The sequence below is a fragment of the Struthio camelus genome, chromosome 1 (genome assembly GCF_040807025.1).
Source record: "Struthio camelus isolate bStrCam1 chromosome 1, bStrCam1.hap1, whole genome shotgun sequence".
NCBI lineage: Eukaryota > Metazoa > Chordata > Aves > Struthioniformes > Struthionidae > Struthio > Struthio camelus.
In genome coordinates, this window is record NC_090942.1 from 13,311,022 (window position 1) to 13,334,996 (window position 23,975).

General features: G+C 35.7%; 1 protein-coding gene across 11 annotated transcripts in view; it reads left to right on the top strand.

Annotated features, from left to right (window-relative positions):
* MAGI2 (membrane associated guanylate kinase, WW and PDZ domain containing 2) overlaps window positions 1-23,975 on the top strand; it is a 757,526-nt gene that overhangs the window by 410,126 nt on the left and 323,425 nt on the right. The window contains exon 1 of one of the 11 annotated variants that reach the window (XM_068924656.1): window positions 6,103-6,121. The exons of the other annotated variants lie outside the window; for them this stretch is intronic. Within the exon in view, the coding sequence (XP_068780757.1) occupies window positions 6,118-6,121 (4 nt within the window). The 5' untranslated portion in view covers window positions 6,103-6,117. Of the gene's footprint in view, window positions 1-6,102; window positions 6,122-23,975 lie in introns of those variants that run through there. 11 annotated transcript variants of the gene reach the window in all.

The following is a 23,975-nucleotide window of genomic DNA, read 5'->3' on the forward strand; positions in this document are numbered from 1 at the left end:
TCTAACTGTCACATATGTGCATCTTCAGTCCAAAGTACTTTCCTTATCAAACAGCATCCTTCACTCAGTGATAGTTGAATAGGAAATCAGTTTTTTTGAGGAAAAAAAAAAGCTAGGTTTTATGTGAAACATGATATTTGATAGTCAGAATCTGTATCAATAATTCCATATTTATTTCTGTATAACATTCTTTACAAATATTAATTATTTCCAAAATTGTCTGTTTCCTTCCCTTTCAGCATTGTTTAGCGATGCCAACACATATCAAAATATTATTATACTGATAGTAATTATCTTGAACTGTGCATGCATTTTAAGAGATAATTCCGGTCTTGTTTTGGACACAAAATGAGCTTAGTCAGACAGACAAAAATCAAGAACATATGGTTTTAGCTCCACCTTGGGATTGGACTAGATGATCTCCAGAGGTCCCTTCCAACCTCAGCCATTCTGTGATTATTTAGAGAATAATAGACATACTATATTGAATGTAGTACATGGTGAAATTGAAATTTGAGATGGAGCTCAAACGAGTATATACTTCATCCTTCCTTTTATTAACGTTTTTTTTACTTATTGCTACCACTGTGATGACTCTTCAGCTAATTTTTCTTACTGTTCTGCTAAATGTACACCATATAATTTACTGTGTATTTTCCTGAATTATTCATGAGAAAGATCTGTTGTGGACATAAGTCGCAATTCCTGTTTTTTAAGATTCTTGATTGTGCCTAGGAAATGAAGCTTAAGTTTTTCAGGGCTTATTAAATTGATGATAAAATCATGACTGTTACACAAGAAATGGATTCATATCTTTAACCAATAAATGCTTTTGTTTTTCCATAATGTGCTCTTTGTTGCCTTACTTAGCTTTTCCTTAGCAATGGTTTTCCTTTAGAACAAAACAACACTTTACCATGCTAGAATAAGAAAATCAGCAATGCGAAGCTCAGATTTTTTTCACTCTTTTCAATCCGTCTAGTTCCTAGAGAAGAACACTGAAAACATTATAAGAACATGAAGATGAACAGAGGGCTCAGGAGCTGTTGCTTCATAACAGGAAATAGGTTTGAGGGAAAAAAACCGTATTATTTTCAGGGATGGTTTAATATAGTATCTAGGAGAAGGCATTAATGGGTAAAGAAATGCCAGAACCTGAGGAAACTGTTATAGAAAAAAAAGAAAGAATGAGGTCAGTAGGCAGACAAGGGCAGAAGTTGTGCAATGGCATGGTACATTCAAAAAATGATAGAAACAAGAATGGAGAGTATGAATCTGTTCAAGAGTACTGCTCGAAATATGGTAAGAGGTTCTGTTTGGATAGCATTATGGCTCTGCTATAGATCTTTCTGGTCAGAGTGGGACACAGAGTAGAAGCTTTGCCATATTATGCGTGACATAAAAGCTACAGAGAGTTTTGTCACTGTGGAAGACTTCAAACTCGCAGATATAGGCTGTCCTTACTAACAGTGAGCTTCAGTTATGCTCCTTTAATCACCAGACCAAAAAGCGGTGATCTTCTGTAGAGCTCATTTTCAGCTAGGTACTATAGAAGTTGCTATAGAAAACAGACTGAATGTTCATGAGTTTGCTCAGTTTAAATTAAAGGGAAGTATAAACAAAAACAGGTCTTTAGTTAAAGACTTGAATTTTGAAAGGGAAGACTTAGAGAGATTAAGAAAACTAATTAGTGAAGTCAACTGGAATGAAGAGCTAGAGGATTTGAATATAGAAGAGACTTGGCATGTAGAGAAGGCTGACCTCGAGTGTAAGCAAGACCTTCCAACAACTTTTGAAAGGAAGAATAATTAGGAATGTAGTGGTTAAATGAGAAAGGCACCATGGGTTTACTAAGGTCAGTCATGCTAAGGTTGTATCTCTCTTTATAATTTTCTACAAAAAGCAAATAGCTTTCTACAAACAAAGCTGAATTTAGTCTGTCAGGATTTCAGTAAAGCATTTAATACTGTGCTGCATAGAACAATTACTAGGTAAACTAGAGAAAATGAGGATTAATAAAAGAATTATGGCAGTGGACCGTAACAGAATCTAGCTAACAATAGGAGGCTTTGCTGAAAGGACACTACTGGCCTGAAAGGGATATTATATTATTAATAAGGAATAATATATTATTAATACAGCTAACAAGGATCATTATTAAGACAAACTGAATTTAATATTTTCTTTAATAGTGTTAGTGTAAAATACAGACGATTCGGTACATACGATGAGTGTAATATTGCAAAGGATTACAAATAAGGTGGAACCTAAGATTATCTGATAAAAAAATCACATAACTTTGGCATAAATATTTCTGCTGTAATTTGGAGGCTCATCAGCTTGAAACATCAGAGGAGAGAAAACAGCACAGACTAATTAAACTAGTGAGAGTGTGTCTGGAATTTTATGCACAGTGGTGGTCATGAATATTTAAGAAGACAAATTTGAATTGTGTCAGGAACAGAGAAGGATGTTCCCCTACCAATTGTATTAGGAGACTATCTAATGACAGAAAGCAGAAAGAGCTTGATACGAAGAAAAATGAGAGTATTGATAAATGATCACTCTGTTCCAAGGTGCAAACACAAAGGTGGTAAAGTAGATACTTGACAAAGAGCAATTTACACAACGGCAAATGGGAATAGAATGGCCATGAACAGATGTTGTCTGGAAATTGGAGGATGTGCCTTATTACTCAAAGGTGCTAGACCATTGTTTCAGAGGAGGTGGTAAGGGTGAAAACTTAGTTGTAGATGAAGATGGTAACTTTATGAAAGTGAAAATAGTCTCTACAGTAATAACTATTTATGTAACTCAGTCATCTTTCTTATATTATATATGCAACCAGAAATGTAGATAGACGTGCTTCTGTATCTTAATTGTATGTCTTGCCGTGTTTTTTATTCCAAATTCCTGGGAACTTTACAGAATAGTAGTATTAAATTATTCCTACCAATAAATATGCATAATAATTATATAATGCTTAAGTGTTCAAAGTATTCTATTAACACATCTGAAGTACTGACATCCCTAGAGGTAGACATATATTGTTTTCAGTTTTCCAGAGACGCAAATAGATTAGCCTGCTCAAGGTTATAGTACAAGCAAGTGGCAAAGATAGAATTGAAGGTCAGTCAGCCTGGATCCCAGTCTTTGGTTAAAAGCCCTAAACTAGAGTTCTTTATGCACAGGGTATGAATGGTTAAGAAAGAGGTTGCCGTGAACTGTGTTTTCCCATTTAGGGGCTCTTTGGAACCAAAATATTTTACCTCGTTTTGTTCATTCTGTATTAACATTACCCAAGCATTGTTCATTGTTATGCTGAAAAGGTAAGACTCAAGAGTTTATGGATAGGTAAGCAGATAATGCTAATTCCAAGTAGTACTAAAATTATAGATATGTAAACCCAAGATGATCTCATTAAAGTAATAAACTCTGAAGGATGTTGAAGACCAGATGGAAATCCAAATAGGAAAATCTATAATAGGACATAAGGATGCAAATTACGCAGAGCAGAGTTTTTCCACATTTAAATGTAGTTCTTTATAACATAAAAAAGATGTATACATAAAAAACAATCTGTTGAAGTATTTGTATTGAAATCACAATTTCTAAATAGATGCACTTGGAGTGCTGCAGAATCAGTGAATATGTATGGAATTGTTACCTTCTATGTGAAGATTCAATGAAAACTGTCAAATCCTGTGTGATGCGTGGAATCACGATTTCACATTTAACATGTTTGCAGCTTGTCAGAGGTTTTGTATGTGTGTGTACATGCTTGCACATCCAAGTATAATCATTAAGCAGTCCATTCAATACAGAGTATTAGAAGAACCTACGTGTAACGTACAGCTCATTGGGAGACTTTTTGTTTATGTCAGTAGACACTTGTTCTCCATCTATAATTGTCTCTTGTGCTTTGGTAGTAGAAAACGTGCCAGGAGGATCTGAAATTTGATCTGGGCATAATTTGGGCAGTGAAGTGAAGAAAGAACCATCCTAATGGCTTTAGAGATCCATCTGTTGTCCTTACACAATAATATTTCAGTATTAGAAAAACTGGCTGTTTTGAAGATCCCATTCTCACTGTCATAGGCCTTTTTTGATTAGTAGCTTCGGATAACTATCAGAAAGTTTCAGATTGGAAAAAGTCCTCCATATCTCTCCCCAAAGACTGATTGCTTATTTTATGTAAGATATCGGACTTCTGCTTCTGTCTTGTTTATAGTGCTCTGCCAGCAGTCCATTCAGGCATGCTGGGTTTATATCTTTGTTGGGGAAAACACGTTTGAAGTGGGAAGGGTGGAAATTGGTGAAGTCTAGAGGAGAAAGACTAAGTAGATACCTGCTACAGTAGATACCTGCTGCAGCAGCAAGTAATGCCTCTGGATCAGTTTCTATGTATATCCGCACAATCAGAGAAAACTGCTCTATCAAATATAGACTGTATGTAACAGTAAGGCACAACCAGGTGTTTGTTTGAATTTAAGCCTAGGTATCATAAAAAGCCAATAAAATGGCATATGCATCACAGCTCTGTAAGGCAGAGAATCAGATGAGAGAAGAAATAAACACTGTAAAATGTTACTGACACACTGGTTTGTATGCATGGTGTCACTGCCATGAAGTCCTCCAGGGAAGAAGGTGGACATAGTTTCTGAGTTGCTTTCTTTCAGCAAACAATATTGACATCTACAGTGCAAAGAAGAGGCACTTTAATTTCATTTTCAGTTATTAATATTACTGTAAAATTAAACAATGGCCCAAGCGCCTGCAATATTGGAACCTTATTATGACTGATTTCGGACATGCAGACTAGCCCTGGCTTATAGCTCTCCTCTCACTAGCACTTCTGCAGCAAAAAGAGTCTGTCATGTAGGATAGAAATGCCAGATGTAAATCTTTAGCCAGTTTTATGCTTCCCTCCCTTCAGCTACTTCTTTCCCTCACTTCACCCATTTTAAAGATTTCTGTGGGAGCTTGGCACAAGGGAAGACAGAGCAGCTGGCAATCCCTAACCAGCAGAACAATCCCTGTGGTCCTTTAAAATTAATTGATCTTAAGGCATCCTTTAAGCTACACTTCTTTATGCTAAGGTGAGTTCCATTCTCAGTCAGTTTATAAATCATGATAGCAAATAGATGTCTTCATAGGCATATGAAAATTGAGAGCAAGTTCGTGATAAAAAATGTTCAGACATCACACACAGTCTGAAAAAAGAAAAAAAAAACAGCTTGACAATAAGTAACCTAATTGTTTTGGGGTTGGAGAAGGGAATGAAGGTTGCAATGCTTGTTTGCGATTACTATGCCCTAGGTGAAAAATGTATAAAATACCTTTAAGCCTTATTTCAAATCTAAGTACATAGTTACAAACCACTTCAGTTACAAAGCTGAAGGTGGAGCGTGCGTATTTTGGATTAAACACAGTTAACCTTCATATAGTAGGATTACTTTTAGAACGCAGTCAGCATAATGTGTGGACTACATTCAATGAAAAAAACTGCCAGATTCTGACCTCACCCTGGTTTACTTCCAGCATGAACTCCAGCAGAGTTACCAGAAGTCAGTGGGGCTGTTTGAAATTTACACCGGAGGATACTAATTTGGAAGCCAGCTCATGCCTGGGTAGCATCTCCTAAAGCAATACATCTATTCTAGCTCTCTTCTGAAGTTGATGTTCTTGTGGTTATGGAGATTAGACGATGACCCTAATTTTATTTTGGCAAAAAGTTGTTACCCAGTAAAAACGCTGAAATCTTCTAATTCATCTTCTTGCAGAAAAAAAATGCAGATTTTGAAATTTCAAAATCTAAAAGGCAAATAGAAGGACCATGGATTCATTTTTAATTCTAATGCTTTTTTACCAATTTCATAACTTGTGGAGTCTATCTATTTTTTATTCTCTGGGATTGGCAGAGCCTGAGGAGAGGCAGAAGGGTGTTATGATGATGTGAGGTCCCCAGATAAGCAAATGTGTTTGCCCCTCTGTGCAACCCCCTTAGCTTAGGGACTCATTTGGGTGTTGCTTCTATGGGTAGAGAGAATTGGGCCTGGGAATTAGTCGTGGGAAGAGAGTCTACAGAAATGAATTCGTAAGTGTATCTTTACAGCCATGGGTAAGTACATTTTAAATGCTTTGCCTTTATACCTTTGTGAGTCATTCAATGTGGAATATATGTATGAATTTGTATTTGCCATCAAGGATGTAACTGAATGTTTTAGACCAAGTGCTCTATATCTGCAGAGTTTAACTTCCCTGCGAGCCACAAGTGAGCAGTTCAGAATAGAACATTAGCGTTAATATGGAGTTTTAAAAGTCATTTTGTTCTTAATCAGTTTCTTTACTCTTTATTTCTTTTTCTGTTTACTTTCAGGCCCATTTACAGTACCTGTAGGCTAAATTATTTTCTCTTTTTAAAAAAAGAGAGAAAGCTGGGTTAATTGAAATAATTGCTTAGGTTTCTTGTAATGGCTCTTGAGCAAGAAGAGATTCATCTGAACATTGTGTTAAGATCCATACTTTTTACTTTACTTCCTTTCTTCATCACACAGTATTCTTTACTCCCTAAAAACTGGCTATATTGAAAGATTCATTTCTAAACAAAATCAAGGTATTTAAATACGCATTTAATTTTAATTTTCAGTATTTACTCTCCCAGTTTGTTGTGGTTACCCTAACATCCAAAATGACCAATGCAGTTAAGATGTATGGAACAGGTATCTTTTCCTTTCCACACCTCCCAACATGATTGCTTTTTATCTTCACTTCCAAGGTGCTAACCTCTTCATCCCCTGCCATTCCCTGTGGCCCATACATCTCCATTGATCCTCTCTCCATATTTCTCTATTCCTCATTCAAATTCCTGTTCCCTCCCAAAAAAGTTTAGTACATTTTCTTAAAGTTGAAGCTCTTTTTTTACTTCTGTTTTGCTTCTCAGAAGTGAAGCATTCTGCTGACTGAAGCGAGCAGTAGCAACATGCATAGATCTTTCTCTGATGTCTGCCAGGACTGATGTTCAAGCTTAGAGTGACTCAATGTAGTAGAGGCCTAAAGTCCTCGTTTCCCAGAGAAATGAAATGAGCTTTTCTGGAAAATAAGTACACATTTTGGGGGGGTGGGAGGGGTGAAAAAATGATTTCCTTGCAGAGATTCAGAGAAGCTATCTCTTATTTTAATAAAGTTGTTGATACTTCTTTCCTGTATAAGCTCTGTTTTTAAGACCTGAGGTCAGATTGAATATGATTGTAAGAACTAGGGTTCTTGGAGTGTATTCGGTTTGACTTTCTTAAATAATACTACATCTGAAAGTAATTCTGTCTCTTTCTCCCTTCTGCAAACCACAGTGAAGTCAGATTTTAGACTACTGAGAATGGTTGACCTTTAAGCAGAAAATGATTCTTAGTCCTAACTAGAGAAGAGATTGTACTTCACTCTGATAATTAAGAGAACCAAGATATTAAAGTTAGCTTAAACTGTATTCATGAGAACCAAATGCATTAATATCAAAATTGAATCCCAATGCAAAAGTATGAAAATTCTCGTCTCATCTACTAGGAAGAAACACATGTTGCTCATCAGTGCAGCGAACAACAGTGGCTTAAGCTAATGCCTTTTTCTTTGCATTTGCAGCAGACTGGTATTGTAAATGTGGTCAGTTACTCGTCATCTGAGACCTGGTGGTTTCCAGCTGAAAGCTGTTAATTTTTTAAGGTGCGGTAATTCAATTGTTTGAGATCATAACCTGTCTGATTAAAAGGTAGAAATCAATTAGATGAGGCCAGCTGACTCTCTTCATATGATCAGCTATACTAGACTTTTTCTGGTTTTATTCAAGTATACTGAAATCATTTTAAAGGTAATGGCATTGGGTAATGCTTTGCATAATCACTGAGATTATTCGGATAAAACCCTGCAGTGAGACCTCATAAACTTGCAAGATTATGATGGAAAGGTACCACAGCTCGGTGTAGTCTAAACTGTCCCTGCCTTGGTGGTTGCCCGTTATTAGTGCTTAGCTGAGCTTTTTCTTTCCCACAACATATCCTTGAGGCCTGCCCTGTTGCCATTGCCTGGCTGTCCTGAGACTGCTCAGTAGCTGCAGAAGGAACTGCTCTTTTGGAGGGTGGTAAAACCTGACTGGATATGCGCTTAGATCCACAGATTGAGCAGAAGGTTTTCCCACCAAATTATGGCTTCCCTGCTTCAGCTCTTCTCCCCCACAACCTCACCCAGAGCAAACTAATGCAAGAATCAGCAACCCACAAAACAAAGCAAAACATAGGAAGAATACTCAGGTCCAGCAGCGGTCCTCTGAGTGATCCTTAATTTTGGTTTCACAAACAGTGTCACTGAAGAAGATACACTGTGTCTGAAATGTTTTAGTCTGTGATTCTTTCCAGTCGAACTTCAGCCTGGCTGAGTCAAGCTAAGATAGTACTGCAGCTAAGACAGTAATCTCAGCTAAACCAATTACTCTAGTCTCACCAATACTCACTGAAGCTTTATGCATTAGCATAAAGTTGATTATGAAATTATGCATTCCGGTGGTACTCATAAGAACTGTGTACTTTCAATCAACTTATATTTAAAACTTCTTTCAAATGAGATCTAATAAAATATAAAAATGTTTTTTTCAAGAAACTGTTCTGCAACAAATATATCAAAAAGAAAAATGATTTTTAAACAGGCCCATTAAGAAAATGGTTACTTTGAAAGGAGGAGAATCCCATCCTTAGAAGTGCTGCTAGCGTAATGATAGAAGCATGAAAAAACACACACAAAGCTGCAAAAATGAGATTTTTTTTTAACTCTGTAGCTCTTCACCAGATTTTCTCATAGCCAATACTGCATTTAATAGAAAACAGACACATCGTGTTGTATTGCTTCCAAAGTTGCTCTTGGACATTTCAGGAAAGTCTGTCTTTTACCGTTCTCGAAGACACTAGTAACTGCAGAGAATAAATGTACAGTGAACCTTGGAAAAAAAGTAAATAATTCCTTCCTTCCTTCCTCCTTCCTTCTCTCTCTCCTTCTCTCCTTTTCTTTCCTTCTTTCTGTTATTCATTCATTCATTCATTCTTTCTAAATGGTCTCTGGCTTTGTTATGAATAAAGGCAATTCATTTTGCTTTGAAGCTATGACTATTAAATCATGTGGCATGCTTTTAGCCAAACGGAAGAAAATTCAAAAATATGAACTGAAATATTTGGGGTTTTTTTGTATTTCAAAATGATGCTTATATTTAGAAAGAAAGAAAAAAAAAAACCCACATTTTAAACAGAGATAACCATTTAAAGGCCTGGAAAGTCAAATGACATATTTCACTTTGGGTCATATTAAGTACTTGGTCAAAATGTTTTTTTTTATATTGGCTAAATTTTTTGGAATATATTTTTAAAAATTCATCCATAGAAAGTCAACTCTTTGCATAGTTCTAATTAGAATCCTGGCTCTCTATATTTCCTTTTTCTTTTTTCTCATCCTTTGTTTTCTTCAACATAGAGAAACATACCACATGTATATTATAGGCTCATTTTTCTTTACATATTTTTGTTGCTGGAAGTAGCCATGTTCAATGAGGCCTCTTATTTTTCCAAATACAAAAAAAAACATTTTTATTCCAAAAACTGAAGCTCAGTGATTAGTTCATTCCTGTTCCATAATAGAATAAACAATGTTAACTTCAGTAACATCTAAAATGAATATAAATCTCATTAATCTGACAAGTACCAAAGTAAGTATGTGATAATGGATGACAATATAGCAAAATAGCCCTGGAGAAGAGGGCACAGACACTGACAGTGTTTATTGTCATAAAGCCAGTGTTATGTGCTCTGTACAGCAAGTGATATAAGTGTGCGGTGCAACACTATGCTTAAAGAAGAAAGTTCTGGAGAGGTAAAGAAAATATTATACTGAGCAAAGTATGATATGTAAATACTAAGATTTATTATAGAAATCCTGTCTAAGCTATGCCAATTAATTTTTAAAGATAGAGGCAGTAGCTAATACATGCAGAGAAGAGAAAATTTCCTTACAGAGTACACTTTTCCACTTTTTTGCTGTCTGTTTTGTTGCTTTTGAGGCTCTTGAACAACACGCTGAAAATACTTTAGGAACTCTTAGGATGCCTCAAAGTGAGCCATCACAGCACTGACCTGAAAAGAAAATCCTACAAACATCAGGCGTCTAGAAATGTGGCATTCTGTCTGGCAGTAGGAATCTGCAGATGATTCAGTGTTAAATGAATTAAATGAATCACTGGGTTGTGATTTTACATTATCACATGTAAAATGAAGATGAAAACTTATTCATTGCATTTGAAAGCTAATTATTTGTTAGTGCTATCCATTACAGCAAGTCAAAGTAGAAGTTTTCATACGGAAACCTAAGGATTTTTATACTTTCATTCATTCCAGTTGGGGTGAAAAGTCAAAATTTAACTGCTTATGGGTTGTTTTGGAAACATACAAATAGTAAATATACAATGTTAAATATATAAAATAATATTACATTGCGAAAGTCAAAATCAAAGTGAATAATAAGGTAAAGCAGTAAGATCCTAATGCCTCATTTCCACACGTTTGTTAAAACTTTTTTAAATTGACACATTCTGACAACGCACTTTGATTTGGGTGAAACTATCTTTCCAGTAGAAGAATCTTCCACACTAGTAATTAAGCTTCACTTAGCTTCCCAGTTAAAGTACACTAGAGAACACTTCTTTAGAAGTGTTTCTTTTTAAAGCAAAAAAGATGCAGTCTTTTCAGAGAGACTTATCTCTTTTAACTTGAGAGAAAAAAATCTTTGATAAATTCATGACCACTTCTTAATGTCTCTTAGTCAAAATCCCCAAATCCAACAAACTATTGTTACTTTATCAACATTCTCCCACAAATATCAAAGGAGCATGTGTGTGTGTTCATCACCTTTTCTTGGATTACAAATTAATTCATCTTATGATTACAGCGTTTGAACAGTTTAATTTTGTTTTATTACAGAAAACTTCTAACAACAGCTTGAATCCTTTTTATACTTTATTCAGTCATCTGTCTGTAAAACAAGTTATATCATTCACATGCTGGCTGCCATGGCTATGAAAATTTGTGAACTGGAAAATCCTAACTTAGAATTTACCCATGTTCCTTGACTAATAGTATTTCCTTAGATTGCAGAGAAATAGAAATATTGCGAATAGATGCAAATCTGTTGCACCTTTAAAACTGAAGAAATTGAACCTTGTCACTTTTTCATCTTCACTTTTAGCTCTTTTTACCCCTGGGGGAGACTTAAAGAAAGACAATGCTAACATTTTCTTTTTCACATTGCAGTATTTTTGACAAAAAATCGTGAAGGAAGTTAAAGTATTATTTTCAGTAACAGACGTATCCTGAGAAAGATTTTGTTCTTTGCATTTGTGGGAAATTTGATACACACTTGGGGTTTCATTTGAAGAACCATCATATGGCTGTTAAAAGAGTTGTGGGGAAGCATACTAGAGAGTTGCTTGAGCTATCTTATGAATTAAAAGATTTTTTTTGTTCCTGTTATGTTTTTGCTTTCAAAGAAGAACTATATTGTGTAAGAAGAGACGCCACTACAAAATAGTAGGATTCAGTTTTATTAACGAAGCTATCAAAATGACAGCTACCTGAGTGAAATTGAGAGAAGTAAAAAAAAAAAAAAATCTGACCTCCTGTGTGAAAAACAGCCTCTGCCTATTACATCACCGCATTGTAATTAGATTTATTACATTTGTATGTTCTTAGTTTGAACAAGTGGAATATGTGATGGTATTGTAATTGGCTTACGTGTCATGCTGAGTTCACTAATGCATTAGAGCCTGTATTGTCCTGTAGCTGTACGAAACATTTCCTGTAAAAAAAAAAAAAAACAAAAAAAACCCAGCCAGTCCACTGCAATCTTTCAAATATATTTCACTACAATGAACGGCAACATCTTCTAAATTAGACTGGAAACTTAACCCATCAACAAAGAAATTAATACCACCTGTCTTTCCCATCCTTCTCATCATATTTTAGAAATCTCTGTTGAAATGTGTCCTTTCAGGTCTGATGCAAAACGTGCTCCTCAAAAAGCAAAAATTCTTTTTTTTGTGCTACGGGCTTCAAACTATTTCTAGCTACTCAGGTAATGAATAATACTGGGCAGCTCATTTCGTCCGTCTGTGTGTTTACAGAGCAATTCTGTGAATAGAAGTAATAACTTAACCCATATTTGAAATCTGTAAATGAGATACACAGTATGAACATAATTCGTAACGAGTGTTATATATAATCATGTATAGTATATATACATGTGTATGTATAACCATATATAGTAATGTAATAATGTATTTGCCTATATTATAGTTTGCTACATGTACATTATACCTATCACAGTGGATTGTGATTAGGCGATTTGAATCCAAATATGAACATCCTGAATTTGTTTCTTTTTTCTGTCAACCTGTAAAAACAATTGTTAAAGCTATTTTAAAGTTACTATAAATACTAATCAAATCTAAATGGGAATTCAACATAAATAGGTAAAAATAAGGGAAAATTACTTAAAATCTTATCTTAGAAAAATGTTCATGACAAGTACAGACTGATACTGGCTAATAAATCGGATGGTCATCTTTGAGTTATTACAGCCAAGTGAGAAGAAACATTGGCAGAGATGAGGAATGTGTTATTATTAACACCAGATGCTCTCTTCAGTCTGTAAAGACCTTTTGCAAACTTCTCCCATTTATATTACAACCTGTGCATTTTTTTTCGCACAAGTGAATAGTGAAGAGTAAATTGCAGAAACGCAAGTATACACCAATATATTTCATCTCTTTAAATGATTAATGGCAAAAAAAAAAAATGTCTGGCAAGCACATCCTTACTCCTTTGAGCAAGCTGATAATAATTATCTAGTTGTAGCCTCCAGAAACGTAGCATTTACATTTTACAGCCCTGCTATCTTGGGGGAGGAAATAACACTGTACTCAGTCACCAAATAATAATAAATAAATAAATAAACAAATAACGTCCATCTTTTGCTTTTGGGCTGTAGATATTTGTTTCAATCTGTGAGTAGTCTAGACTAGTCTATGTCTGGTCTGATACCCTGTCCGGTCAGGTGAGATAACTTAGGTCATCTTTGTGCATCCTTCTGCATTTGAATTTCCCTTTGTTTGGGATCAGTAGACTTCCATGGATAGGGAAGTCCTATCTGTTCCCCTAGGACATGCATTATGTCTAACTGTAAAAACTGAAGTAAAGTCTTTTGATTTTGCCAGGTTATTTTGTGATTGTGTAACATACCTCTTTATTTCTTCTCTTTTATATTAGGAAGAGAGTTCAGTTATGGTGTTGATGAGTTCTACATGTAGCTCTAGTTGTCCTGCGGCTTACAGGATTTATAGAAATGTATTCACATTTGTGGAGCAGATAGCTTTGAGAATGGTCTTTTAATAAACTATTTAAATAAGCCCATGAAGTAATGTGGAAATGGATTTATTCGTTAGGCTGCATGTAAAAGGTCTGTAAATTGAGCATTGAAATGAAATGCAGTAATGGGTTTAACTTGTCTAAAAGAGTGTAATAGTTTGTGTAGAACTGTTTTCGATATTTTTTTCTGATTAATAGTGTTTGAATTTATTTAAAAACATTTAAAAGTCTCTGGAGCCTCATGGTTTGCAATTCCAGGTAGTGTAGTATGATATTGTTTGCTTCTAAATATATACAATTAAGTAATAGAAATGTCCTGCTGTTTGCTTTGGAAAGAGACCCAGTTATCATATACAAAACTGAATTGCTGTTATGGGTTTTTGGAAGAAGGTAAATTATGTCTCAAAGTAGAAAATATGCATATAACTGGTTTACATTTGCATTACTGAGTTATCTGATGTCAGTGAAATGTTAGAAATTGTGTGTTAAAAACAAGTTACCTATGATGCAATCGGCAGTGGCAAATCTTAATTTAAATTACCCTGCTCAGTATTGGGAACCATGCCTTAACCTGAACCATGTTTTGACTGCTGAACAGCAGCTTTGTCATTGACTTCCATCTATATGGGATAAATAAGTAAGAAAAGGGTAAAAATATAGAGAAGAATTCAAAACCATATAGATACAATTTTTGAAAAGCAGGAACTAACAAGCAAGGTTATGAGATCTAGCCCAGTTCACTGGAAAAGAATACAGAGGAGAAGCATGACAACTGTCTCCTGGTGTATAAAAAGATGATAAAGAGGCAAGTGACCAATTATTTAATTAATAAATGCACAACTAGGAGTAATGGGCTTAGTCTTCATTAGACAGAGTTAAGATTAAACATTAGAAATAAACTTGAAAGAGTACAATTAGTCAATAAAATAATCCATCAAGGGAAACTGCAGGATTGCTGCTACTGAGTGTGTTTAGAGCCAAGACTTGCACATGCATGTGTAAAGCAAGCTTAGTAATAATCAGATATAGCCAGCTTTGAAAACCACAGGTATGGGAACACAACCTAACCATGTGTAACTGCTATAAAAGAGTCCATAAACTATAGTAGTACCTAGGCCAACGATCACAGCGTCTGGAGTCCTGGTCTACAGTGTGAATGGTATTACTGAGCCACTGGATGATTTTCTTCTTTTGCACAACAGTGATGACAGTATTTTCTTTCTACTTGCATTTCAGGTGGTGTTAGATGTAGTAACTATTTGTAAGGGTGTCTTAAGCATGTACAATTAAACAAATGTTGTAGCTATTGTATCTTCAATAGAGAAGATATGTCAGTTTGTGGGGCGTGTATTTGAATTTATGTTCATTTCCTTAAATGCCCTGGTCTTTGTATTTCCTGCACAGCAGCAAACATGTAAACAACTGCTAGATTTGGGGCACAGCTCTATATGCTGCAGACCGTGAATGATATCTGTTAAATACTGGAAGGGAGTCCTGCCTGCTTTATATTTTATATGCTCCTGCTCTGCACTTTCGGGAGCTGATCCACAAGGAGCATGAACAATACCAAAAATACATTTATCATAAAGGCTGTGGAGAATATGAAATTATCTGGTAAAGAAAATCACAGTGTTCCCAGCGTTAATTGTTGCTACGTGTCTCAAGCAGAAGTACTTTCTTCTTTCAGCATCCTTTTCAAAGTTTCAGTAACCTACACGCCCACATGTTGCAAAGACAAGCACATGTGAAAATAAGGTAACCGCAGAGGGCAGACAGGGTCATCACAATGGCTAAACAGGAGTGGTGCATGGGAGATACAAGGAAAGCCAGGCCTTCTCTGGAGGTTTTCTGTCTTTCTTTAACTTCCAGCTTGTACTCTGGACATGGCTAGGTCTGTGTTGGTGATTTCTCCTTGTTCTGCCATGATTTATGCCTAAAGTTTTCTGACCATAAGAACCCTGAGTTTTCCTGAAACTAACGCGTAAAGGTGTGCATGCACCTGTCTGGGAAGGAGATAAGGTTTTAAAGCTTCTTATCATCTTCTTCTCCGCCCTGTGTGGTCTCTAATTAGTGTAACTTACTCATATCAGGCATTTGCAACCATATATTTCCATCTGTGAAAATTAGGCCTGCCCTGAATCTCAAGGAAAGGCAAATACTTTGGGAAAACACAGAGAAAAACCCGAAGAAGGAGTTGTTGCACTTAAAACGTAAATTACATTGCATATTTCAATTAAGAAGAGCAGGATTCAGAAACTAAATAGTCTTTATTGTTCGTCGAACCCAGTGGATTTACACTAGGAGTGGATGTGGCCATTTATACCTTATTATTTAGAAGCTGTCATAGCTCTAGGATTCTGCTTACAAAGCAATAGGTTCCCATAAAATGTATAATCTCTTCTATGCCAGACTCTGGATTTGATTTCTTGCTTCTCCAGGAAATAAAAAAATGATGTCTGGTCTGTAGGATAAGGCCAACATATGAAAGTGTGAGGCAGTGCTTCGTTATGTCTAGAAAAATGTCTGACTGTTGGTTTCTGGTGGAGACGGGCATTGCCTTTTTTTTTTCCTTTTTAACAAATGGATGAAATTCTCTAAGTTCTTCAGAGTCAGTAGTAAATAAATGGAAATAGCATCAGACACAGGAAAACAGATAGCCATCTGAGCTTCTCTAAGTCTCTAAAATGAGGCTAAGACTGCCAAAATAACTGATGCTTACTAAGAAATCTCAACTACTGTGAGTAACAGTTGTACTATTACTCGTAGAGACTGCTGAGGCCTCCGTCAGGGGAGAAGAGATGATGACTAAAATGGTGTAGCTGAGTATATGCCTCGTCACTTAATTTTGATGTTCTAAATGTTCTAAATATTTCTCTTAACAGTGTTATATCAGCCTTTACTAAGTGTGGTTATTCTACAGTAATTTGTCAACATTTTGTAATTATTCACTCCCTGAAGACTGTGTATGAAGCATTTGTGTACTACTATAATTACAGAATGGGTATTTCAAAATGAGCATGAGCTTTTGGTAGATAGGACTGCGCTCATGTAGGTATAAAACAAAACAATGTTGCTTATAATTTTTGTTACACACTATTTCCGCATATACTTTATGTGTTAAAACAATAAAGCCATTAGAATTAAATAATACAGAAGAGGAAGTAAGGAGAAGTGAATAGAAACAGGATAAGTACTGATGAAGAGTATTTTCAGGTGTGATTTTAGGTGAGACAGAGAGCTGATGAAGCAGAGTCATAACAGAAGTCCAATCCAGACAACATGAGCTGCAGGGACTTAATTGCCTGGCAGTATTTAAGGAGAAACAGAAAGGAATCCAATGTTTTGCCGTTTCTTAGGGAGGTTTGCGTACGTACATTAAACATGTAACATGAACATTTAGAGGTAATAATTCATGACTACTTGCAGACTTTCTGAACATGTCTTCAATTTTGTTTTATGCAAATAGACAACAATGAAAGTAGTATCAGACAGATTTTTGCCTAAGTTCCAACTCTGAAGCAGTTTCCTAGGTGGGACTTAATCAACAACCTGAATGGTAATAGAGAAAAAGAATCCTGTAAATAACACGCAGTCTTGCTGTTGTTATTTTTATAATCCGATGCTCATTTACCATCTGTAACTTTGGGAACAGTTCTGATTTTGTCCTCATTATATTGTGGGCAAAAGGACCAAATGTTATTCTTTTAAATTTCTTCTTTCCATGGGATAGAGGAGGTGCAAGCAGATAGATGCATGTTCCCTTCGAAAAAGCAGGATCAGTTTTGCCTTAAAAGCTGCAGTAACGACAGAAAATGGCTGCAGAACTGCTAGGGAGAAGAGAGGACCTTTTCCTCCTTACACTGTAATAAAGAGCTCTCTTCTCAGGAGCGTGAGTTATTCATTCCTATAACCTGGACTACACCAAAAGGCGTATTTATAGCTCTTCTGATTGACCATACAGAAGAAATCTGAAATTAGCTTGCTGCTCTTCCTGAGTCTGTGAAATTATTTTCAGAAATTATTTTCAGAGCAGTCAGTCTTTTGAAATCTAATGAGAAGTACTTCTACGTGGCCAGTGCAGGGTCCTTGAAGGGAATTACCTTCAGGGGGCTTCATGTTCCGGTTGATTCCGGAAATATTTAAAATATTTAAAATCCAACCTGGTGAAAGCAGGCAATCATGTACATAGTGGAAGAAATTCAGAAAAGGATAGCAACATGTGTGTTGTAACATTCAAACCAAATCAAGAGTAAGGAAAGGGTATTATGTGTGTTATAGGTACATACGTGTGTATATGTATGTTTGTATGTACGTATGTGTATTGCAGACAAATAATTCTGTCATGTAAAACTTGGCAGTAATATGTAACTGGAAGAAATAGCTATTTCACGAGACCATATAGGGTTTAGCCAGGTGGTAATGAAAGAAGGATCCTTGGCACATTAATTAGGAAATGGTTAGCATCTCTTGTGGAGCTTGCATTTGTCTTCAATACACAACTTTCCTCTGCTGTCGTACCTCATGGTTAACTAGCTTCTGAGCTCATCCTCCTTCCTTGCAGATGCTCTTGGTGAAAATGGACTGAATGAAAGTGTATTGGACACTTCAGCCCTGACTTCTTTGCACAGTTAGGCAGTTGGTGGTACTTGCTAGATCTGTCACAGACAACTTGAGCAGAGTCACTATATAAACACTTAAAAATATGTATTTCTTAAAAGTAGGGTGAAGGCTGAACATCACCGTATGTATAATCATTTGAAAAATGCTTCTGATGTTGCAAATGGTTTTTAAGTGTTCTTCCTCATAATGAAATTCTAGCTCTTGTATTCACTTCACCTCACTCATTATTTGTCCATCACTGCAGGATAACATGGAGACATCAAGAAAGGACTCTACTTTTCAATTATTAATTTTTAACCTGAATCTTCTTTCCATCCATCCTAGCATTTTGATTCTGTGAAAATAAGTACTGAGTTAAAAATCATTTTGACCTCCATTCCTGACATAGTATAATGATGAACATAGTATAAGAACTAGGATGGGATGGGATGGGATAGGATGGGATAGGATAGGATAGACCTACAGAAGAGTTTTTGGGTATAGGGCTGATTATATTCTAAAATTTAACTGAAAGCATAACTCTGAGTTGCGTGCATGTACAGTGTGGGTCCAAGATTGCAAGAAAAATATCAATTATTTGAAGTTATGCTATATTTACACATCAGGTCCCTTAATCTTCAACTGTTACAGACTAGTGGCATGAAAGATTTTATTTTCAAAATAAAGACTTTTAATACGGAAATTGGAATACTTGAGAATTTTTATTTTAGACTTTCTCTTGTATTCCTCAGACACAGCTGAAAATTCCATTGTTGGCTCTAGATGGTACAGTATTTGAGGCAGACAGAGTCTGAGTGGAAATGGAGATGGAATTGCACTTTTACGTGCTAAGATGATTCCAGTTTTGGCCAGGGAGCAAAGAGACATTTCTGTTGTCATTTCCTGTAATATGTAAGTGGTATGAATAAACAGAAGACACCTTCAGGGTCAGTTGTCCTTCTATCTGATTTACTAATGCAGACCACTTAAGGGGATGTCATCAACAAGTCAGCATTTCAGGTATAACTGAGGTTAATGAGTGAAAACTGCATGGTGGACATATATGGGATGTATATTGGAGATCTCATTCCAGTATCTATCAGATGGGCACAGAACCATTACATTTGGAGAGATAGACCAAGAGTTAATGAGAGCAGAGACTGAATGCTGTCTCACATGAAGAGCTAGTACTTTCAAAAGAGAACAGAAAATGCAAGACAGGCTTTTCAACTGCAACCTTAGCTTTGTTGTTTTCTTACACGCAACATTACTTTGAAGGCTTTCAGACCAAACGTATCCGTAGATGTTAAATAAGAAGAAAGAATTTTACAAGCAAACAAAGAGTGAAAATAGCAATAATTTTTAACAGATGTGGTATGTGTCCCATCCTTTCATTCCAGGCCGAATTTTGTATGTCAAACTTCACTCTAAGATGACTTTTTATGGTCAGTTTTATGAACACTTAGCTGAAGGTATTAGTGCAAAGCTATTTTCTTTGTATTTTACTACAGTATTGTAAAATTAATAACAAAATTTGTTGCATTATCTGAAGTGAAACTTGAGTTTTCATTGTCACAATATTTTTCCTAAAATCAAGTAGATTAACAGGGTGTCTTCATTTTTATTTCTGATGCATCAGTAACTAATCTGAAATCTGGAATATTTCTGATGAGGAAGACATAGCATAAAATGGTGTAAAGGTAGATTTTATTGCATCAAAGTGAAATGATTTCTTTTCATACTATAAGCCAAATATACAAGATAATATTGCAAATGGTGTAGAAAATACATACAATGAATAGTTATCTTTCTGAAGGATCTTTCTGGATTTAAGGGTGAAAAAAAAACACTTTATAGGAAAGAGCCAAATATATCAAAGAAGGGCATTTGGTAATGAGTTGTACTTGCAAACGGAGTAAAGGAAGTGTTTGTCGCTGTACTGCAGACATACAATGATATTTTTCTGTTCACCTTTCAAGGCTAAAAAAGATTCCCATACTTGGCCAACTTCCTATAAGTGCTAGAGTTCAGATGTTCTCAATACGAATTTAAAATAGTAACTTCATTCTTACATTAAAAAGTGTGTTACTGAAAACACAGTTACATCAGCTGTATCGTACATTATGTGAGGAACCCTCGGCACTGGGACTTCTGGGTCAGCTTTATGCCACTTTTTATTTTCTGTCATGTTTTACAGTCTTTTTTGCTTGTAGTTCTGCGCTGTGTAGTTTCATTTGCATTGTTTCTTTTCTCTGATTGCTGGGTTTTTTTAACTGCGTAGAGTTATAAATAGGGCCTATGTGAAATGACCAGGAGTCCTTTTGAATCTAAGCTTTGGTGGAGCATCAGCTTATTTTATCTCCTTTTTTTTTTTCATATTACTTTTTCTTCATTTTCAGCTGTGTCTGAGGAATACAAGAAAAAGTCTAAAACAAAAATCTTCAGGTATTCTGATTTCTGAATATAAAAAGTCTTCTTTTATCACATGTTTTTTCCTGCTGTTTGGTATGTCCATGTGACAAAACAAGGTGAAGCACCTTGGGGAATGCAGCTGAAAACTGTACTGAATGAAATGTAGAGAAGGGTGAAATGACAAAGATACTCTCCTTTGTTCCCTGTAGCACCTAATCTCCAAGCAGAAGGGAAATTTTACTCTTTCTAGTAGCCAGTAGAAATCATTCCATAAATAAATATGACATGATAGTAAGTTTTACTGGATCGGATGAGTTATATTTATTTTAACTGAATGCAAAATCTCAGCAAAAATGTCATTCTCTTCAAAAAATAAAGTAACTTTGTATAAGGATTTCTTAAAAAGGTGTAAGAAAGTTGTGTACTTGAAAAGCATCTCTGCATATGTTATATAGATTTTACACTAAAAGAAGCTGAGGCTTTTTAGAAATTTGTTACAACCAAGATAATAACAGATGGTTCCTTCAAAATCCTTTTAACAAAAATTCACAATTCTCTATAATTTTCTTATACATACCTTCTTCAGCTTATCATCAAAGTATCTTGTTAACTAAGCTTCTGTATTCAGTCCATGGAGAATGAAAAATTAATTTCAAACCTGTTAATTAAAGAAAAACAAAAAAGTATGTTGCTCCTGGAAAACCGTATGTCTGCTTAACATCTGCATTACCATGGCTTTACAACATACACCTTAAGGAAAATAGAGAAGTAACCTATCTTCTCTAAGGCCTTTTCCTACTAATGTGTTATAGAGCGTATCCAGTCATTTATTTTCTTTGATAGCATAAAACTTTTTTATGTAAGAAAAAGAAGTAATAGTATTGCAATAAACCTGCTTGTGCTAGTTCTATACTCTGATCAACCTTACCAAAGGATTATGTCACAGCATAAAGGAGCTGCCATTACAGGATTAGATTTTAGGTTCATCTCTGTCATCTGCCTAATTCTGAGTATCCTCTATTAGGGTATTTTGTCCCTGCCCAGGAAAACATATATCTATAGGTTTTTGCACAGCCTGGTTCCATTGGTAGTATCTATGCTGTTAATGTCAATTAAGAAGGATGATCTCCTGCAGGAAAAATATTATTCATAACTCCTGCAGGGTTTTTGAAGAGTGAAATACTAAAGATCTTAAGTTTCTATGTTCTATAAACATTACTATGATTACTTTTATGTAACATATTTCATTTTTTATTATGGCACTATTTCTATTGGCAGAGGGCAAATAGACATTGCTTTTCATAAAGTAACAGATTATTCTTAAAATGGAATAAATTTCATTTCCTATTTTTCAATCATCTCAGTGACTTCCTTGTTGTAACCAAATTGTAATATATTCTCTAGCTCCATTTTTACCGTATAGAACATGTTCTTGAAAGTCCTCCTGTTTGCTGGCCAGCTGGAAACAAGAGAGCACGACAGATTTACGTGAGCGTTCAGGATAGTCTTAAGTGCACCTGATGTAGCTAATGAAAAGTCTGCTACATGTTTGGGAGTTGTGTTAGACACTCTCGAGTGTCTAACTGGAAGGGGATAGGAATTCTGCCTTCAAATGCAAGCTTTGGTTCTGGCTTTAGAAGCAGTAAACAAAATTAAATGTCAAGCAAAGCGTAATGCTGCTTGTGCATTTAAACTTCACTTGCAGAAAGACAGCACTTTGCAAGGCGCGTTGCAGTTGACTTTCAGCAGCCCTTCTGGCATTGATAAACTTTATTATCACTGAATCATCAAGTAATTAGTCTGGAAGGGAGGTCATCTGGTCCAGCACCCCACTCAAAGCAGGACCAACTTCAAAGTTAGATCCAGCTTTGGAGCTAGGTCATCTTGCTCAGGACTTCTTCGAGTTGACTTTGAGTATCCACAAGGATGCACAACCTCTCTAGGCAACCTTTTGCAGTGTTTGACAACTCCTAGTGTGATTTTTTTTCTTAACAGCTAATCAGAATTTCCCTCCTTGCAACTTGTGTCTGTTGCCTAAGCACCTGTATTAGGAGTCTGGCTCTGATGAGATAATTAGCTATTTTCCCTCCCTGGTGTGAGTTGCTGGATTTTTCAGAAAATATTAAAGGTTTAAACCAAAAATGATGTTCATAGACACAGCAAGTACTTTAATGTTAGTATTTGCTAACGTTTCCTTCTGTATATTTGGCATAATTTGGGGAGAATTTTGGCTGAGGAAGTTAGTTCCACTGGCATTTTTGGACATCTGAGGCAAAACCATGGATTGGCAGATCCAGTTTTAATTGGAAGCAGTAAACATTTTCATCAGGTGAAGAAAAAGTCTGAGCAGAGAGCTAAAGTGTTAGCAGTCTGTTTGCATCAAATATTTGGGTTTGGTCACCAAATCTTGAACAGCAGTGAAAAGGTTTAAATCTCTGAGTCCTGGCAGACAAAGGTTGTTCTTTTTCATTCAAGATGGTCTTTCACTGGACCAGGGGACTTGGAATCACTGGACTATGAGTATGCAAGACAGATGTCATACATCTAATATAGCCCTGGACGGATGGAGATATCTGTTTATATGGTTGGAGCTGCTTCTGTGTTACTGTCATCCTTTTACTTGCCTTCGTGGAAAGCCGGCTTGAGGAAATGTAAGGTTAAACTACATAGAAATGAGAATGCTAATCCTTTTATAGCCAAATACATCACTAAATGCTGAATTCAAAGTCAAAAGTTCTGTAGCCAGAGGGAATCATTATGTTCACCTTGTCTGACCTCCGGTATTCCATAAAGGATAGATTTCTCCAACAATTTTTAACAATTAAGACAAACTCCTCTTAAAAAATGTAAAAGAGATAGAGAATCTACCACATGGCAATAATTCAAGTAGTTAATTAGCCTCTATGTTAAAAATGTACACTGTTCTAGTCTCAGTGCATAAAGGCTCAACTTCTAGCCATTAGATAAATCATGGTACTAGATATTTTTTGAGGTGCATAATTATTCATTAAACTCAGTGTTTGCTTTAAAAATGTTTTATAAAATGATACATCAGTCACTTTTCTATAATGTAAAATTGAAATATTGATTAAATCCCTCTACTGCTGAGTGAATGATCCTAGTGGATGTTGTGGACCTGCGTCTGGTTTCACTCATACTCATCTTTACTTTTCTGTCTCTCATTTTCCTGTTGTCTCTGTATAGGATACTTGCTGTAGTGGAGGCAACATATTATGAGTTCATTTATTTTGTGTATATTTTAATGTGTTCCTATAGTAGCACAAAATCTTTAGGGACTCTGGGGTCATTTGGAGAAGGAATGTTTACATGATTCTTATATTTTATATTTTCCATCTATTTTCTGGTGGCTGCTACATATATTTCTAGTATGTAACTATGTGCATCAGCTTTTCCTGTACCTACCTTGTCACTACCATTATGGAGTCTGGTCTCCTGACCAGCAGCAAGGTAGCGTTCTGGTAGGTGTGAAAGCAGCATACAGGAACAGGTCATGTC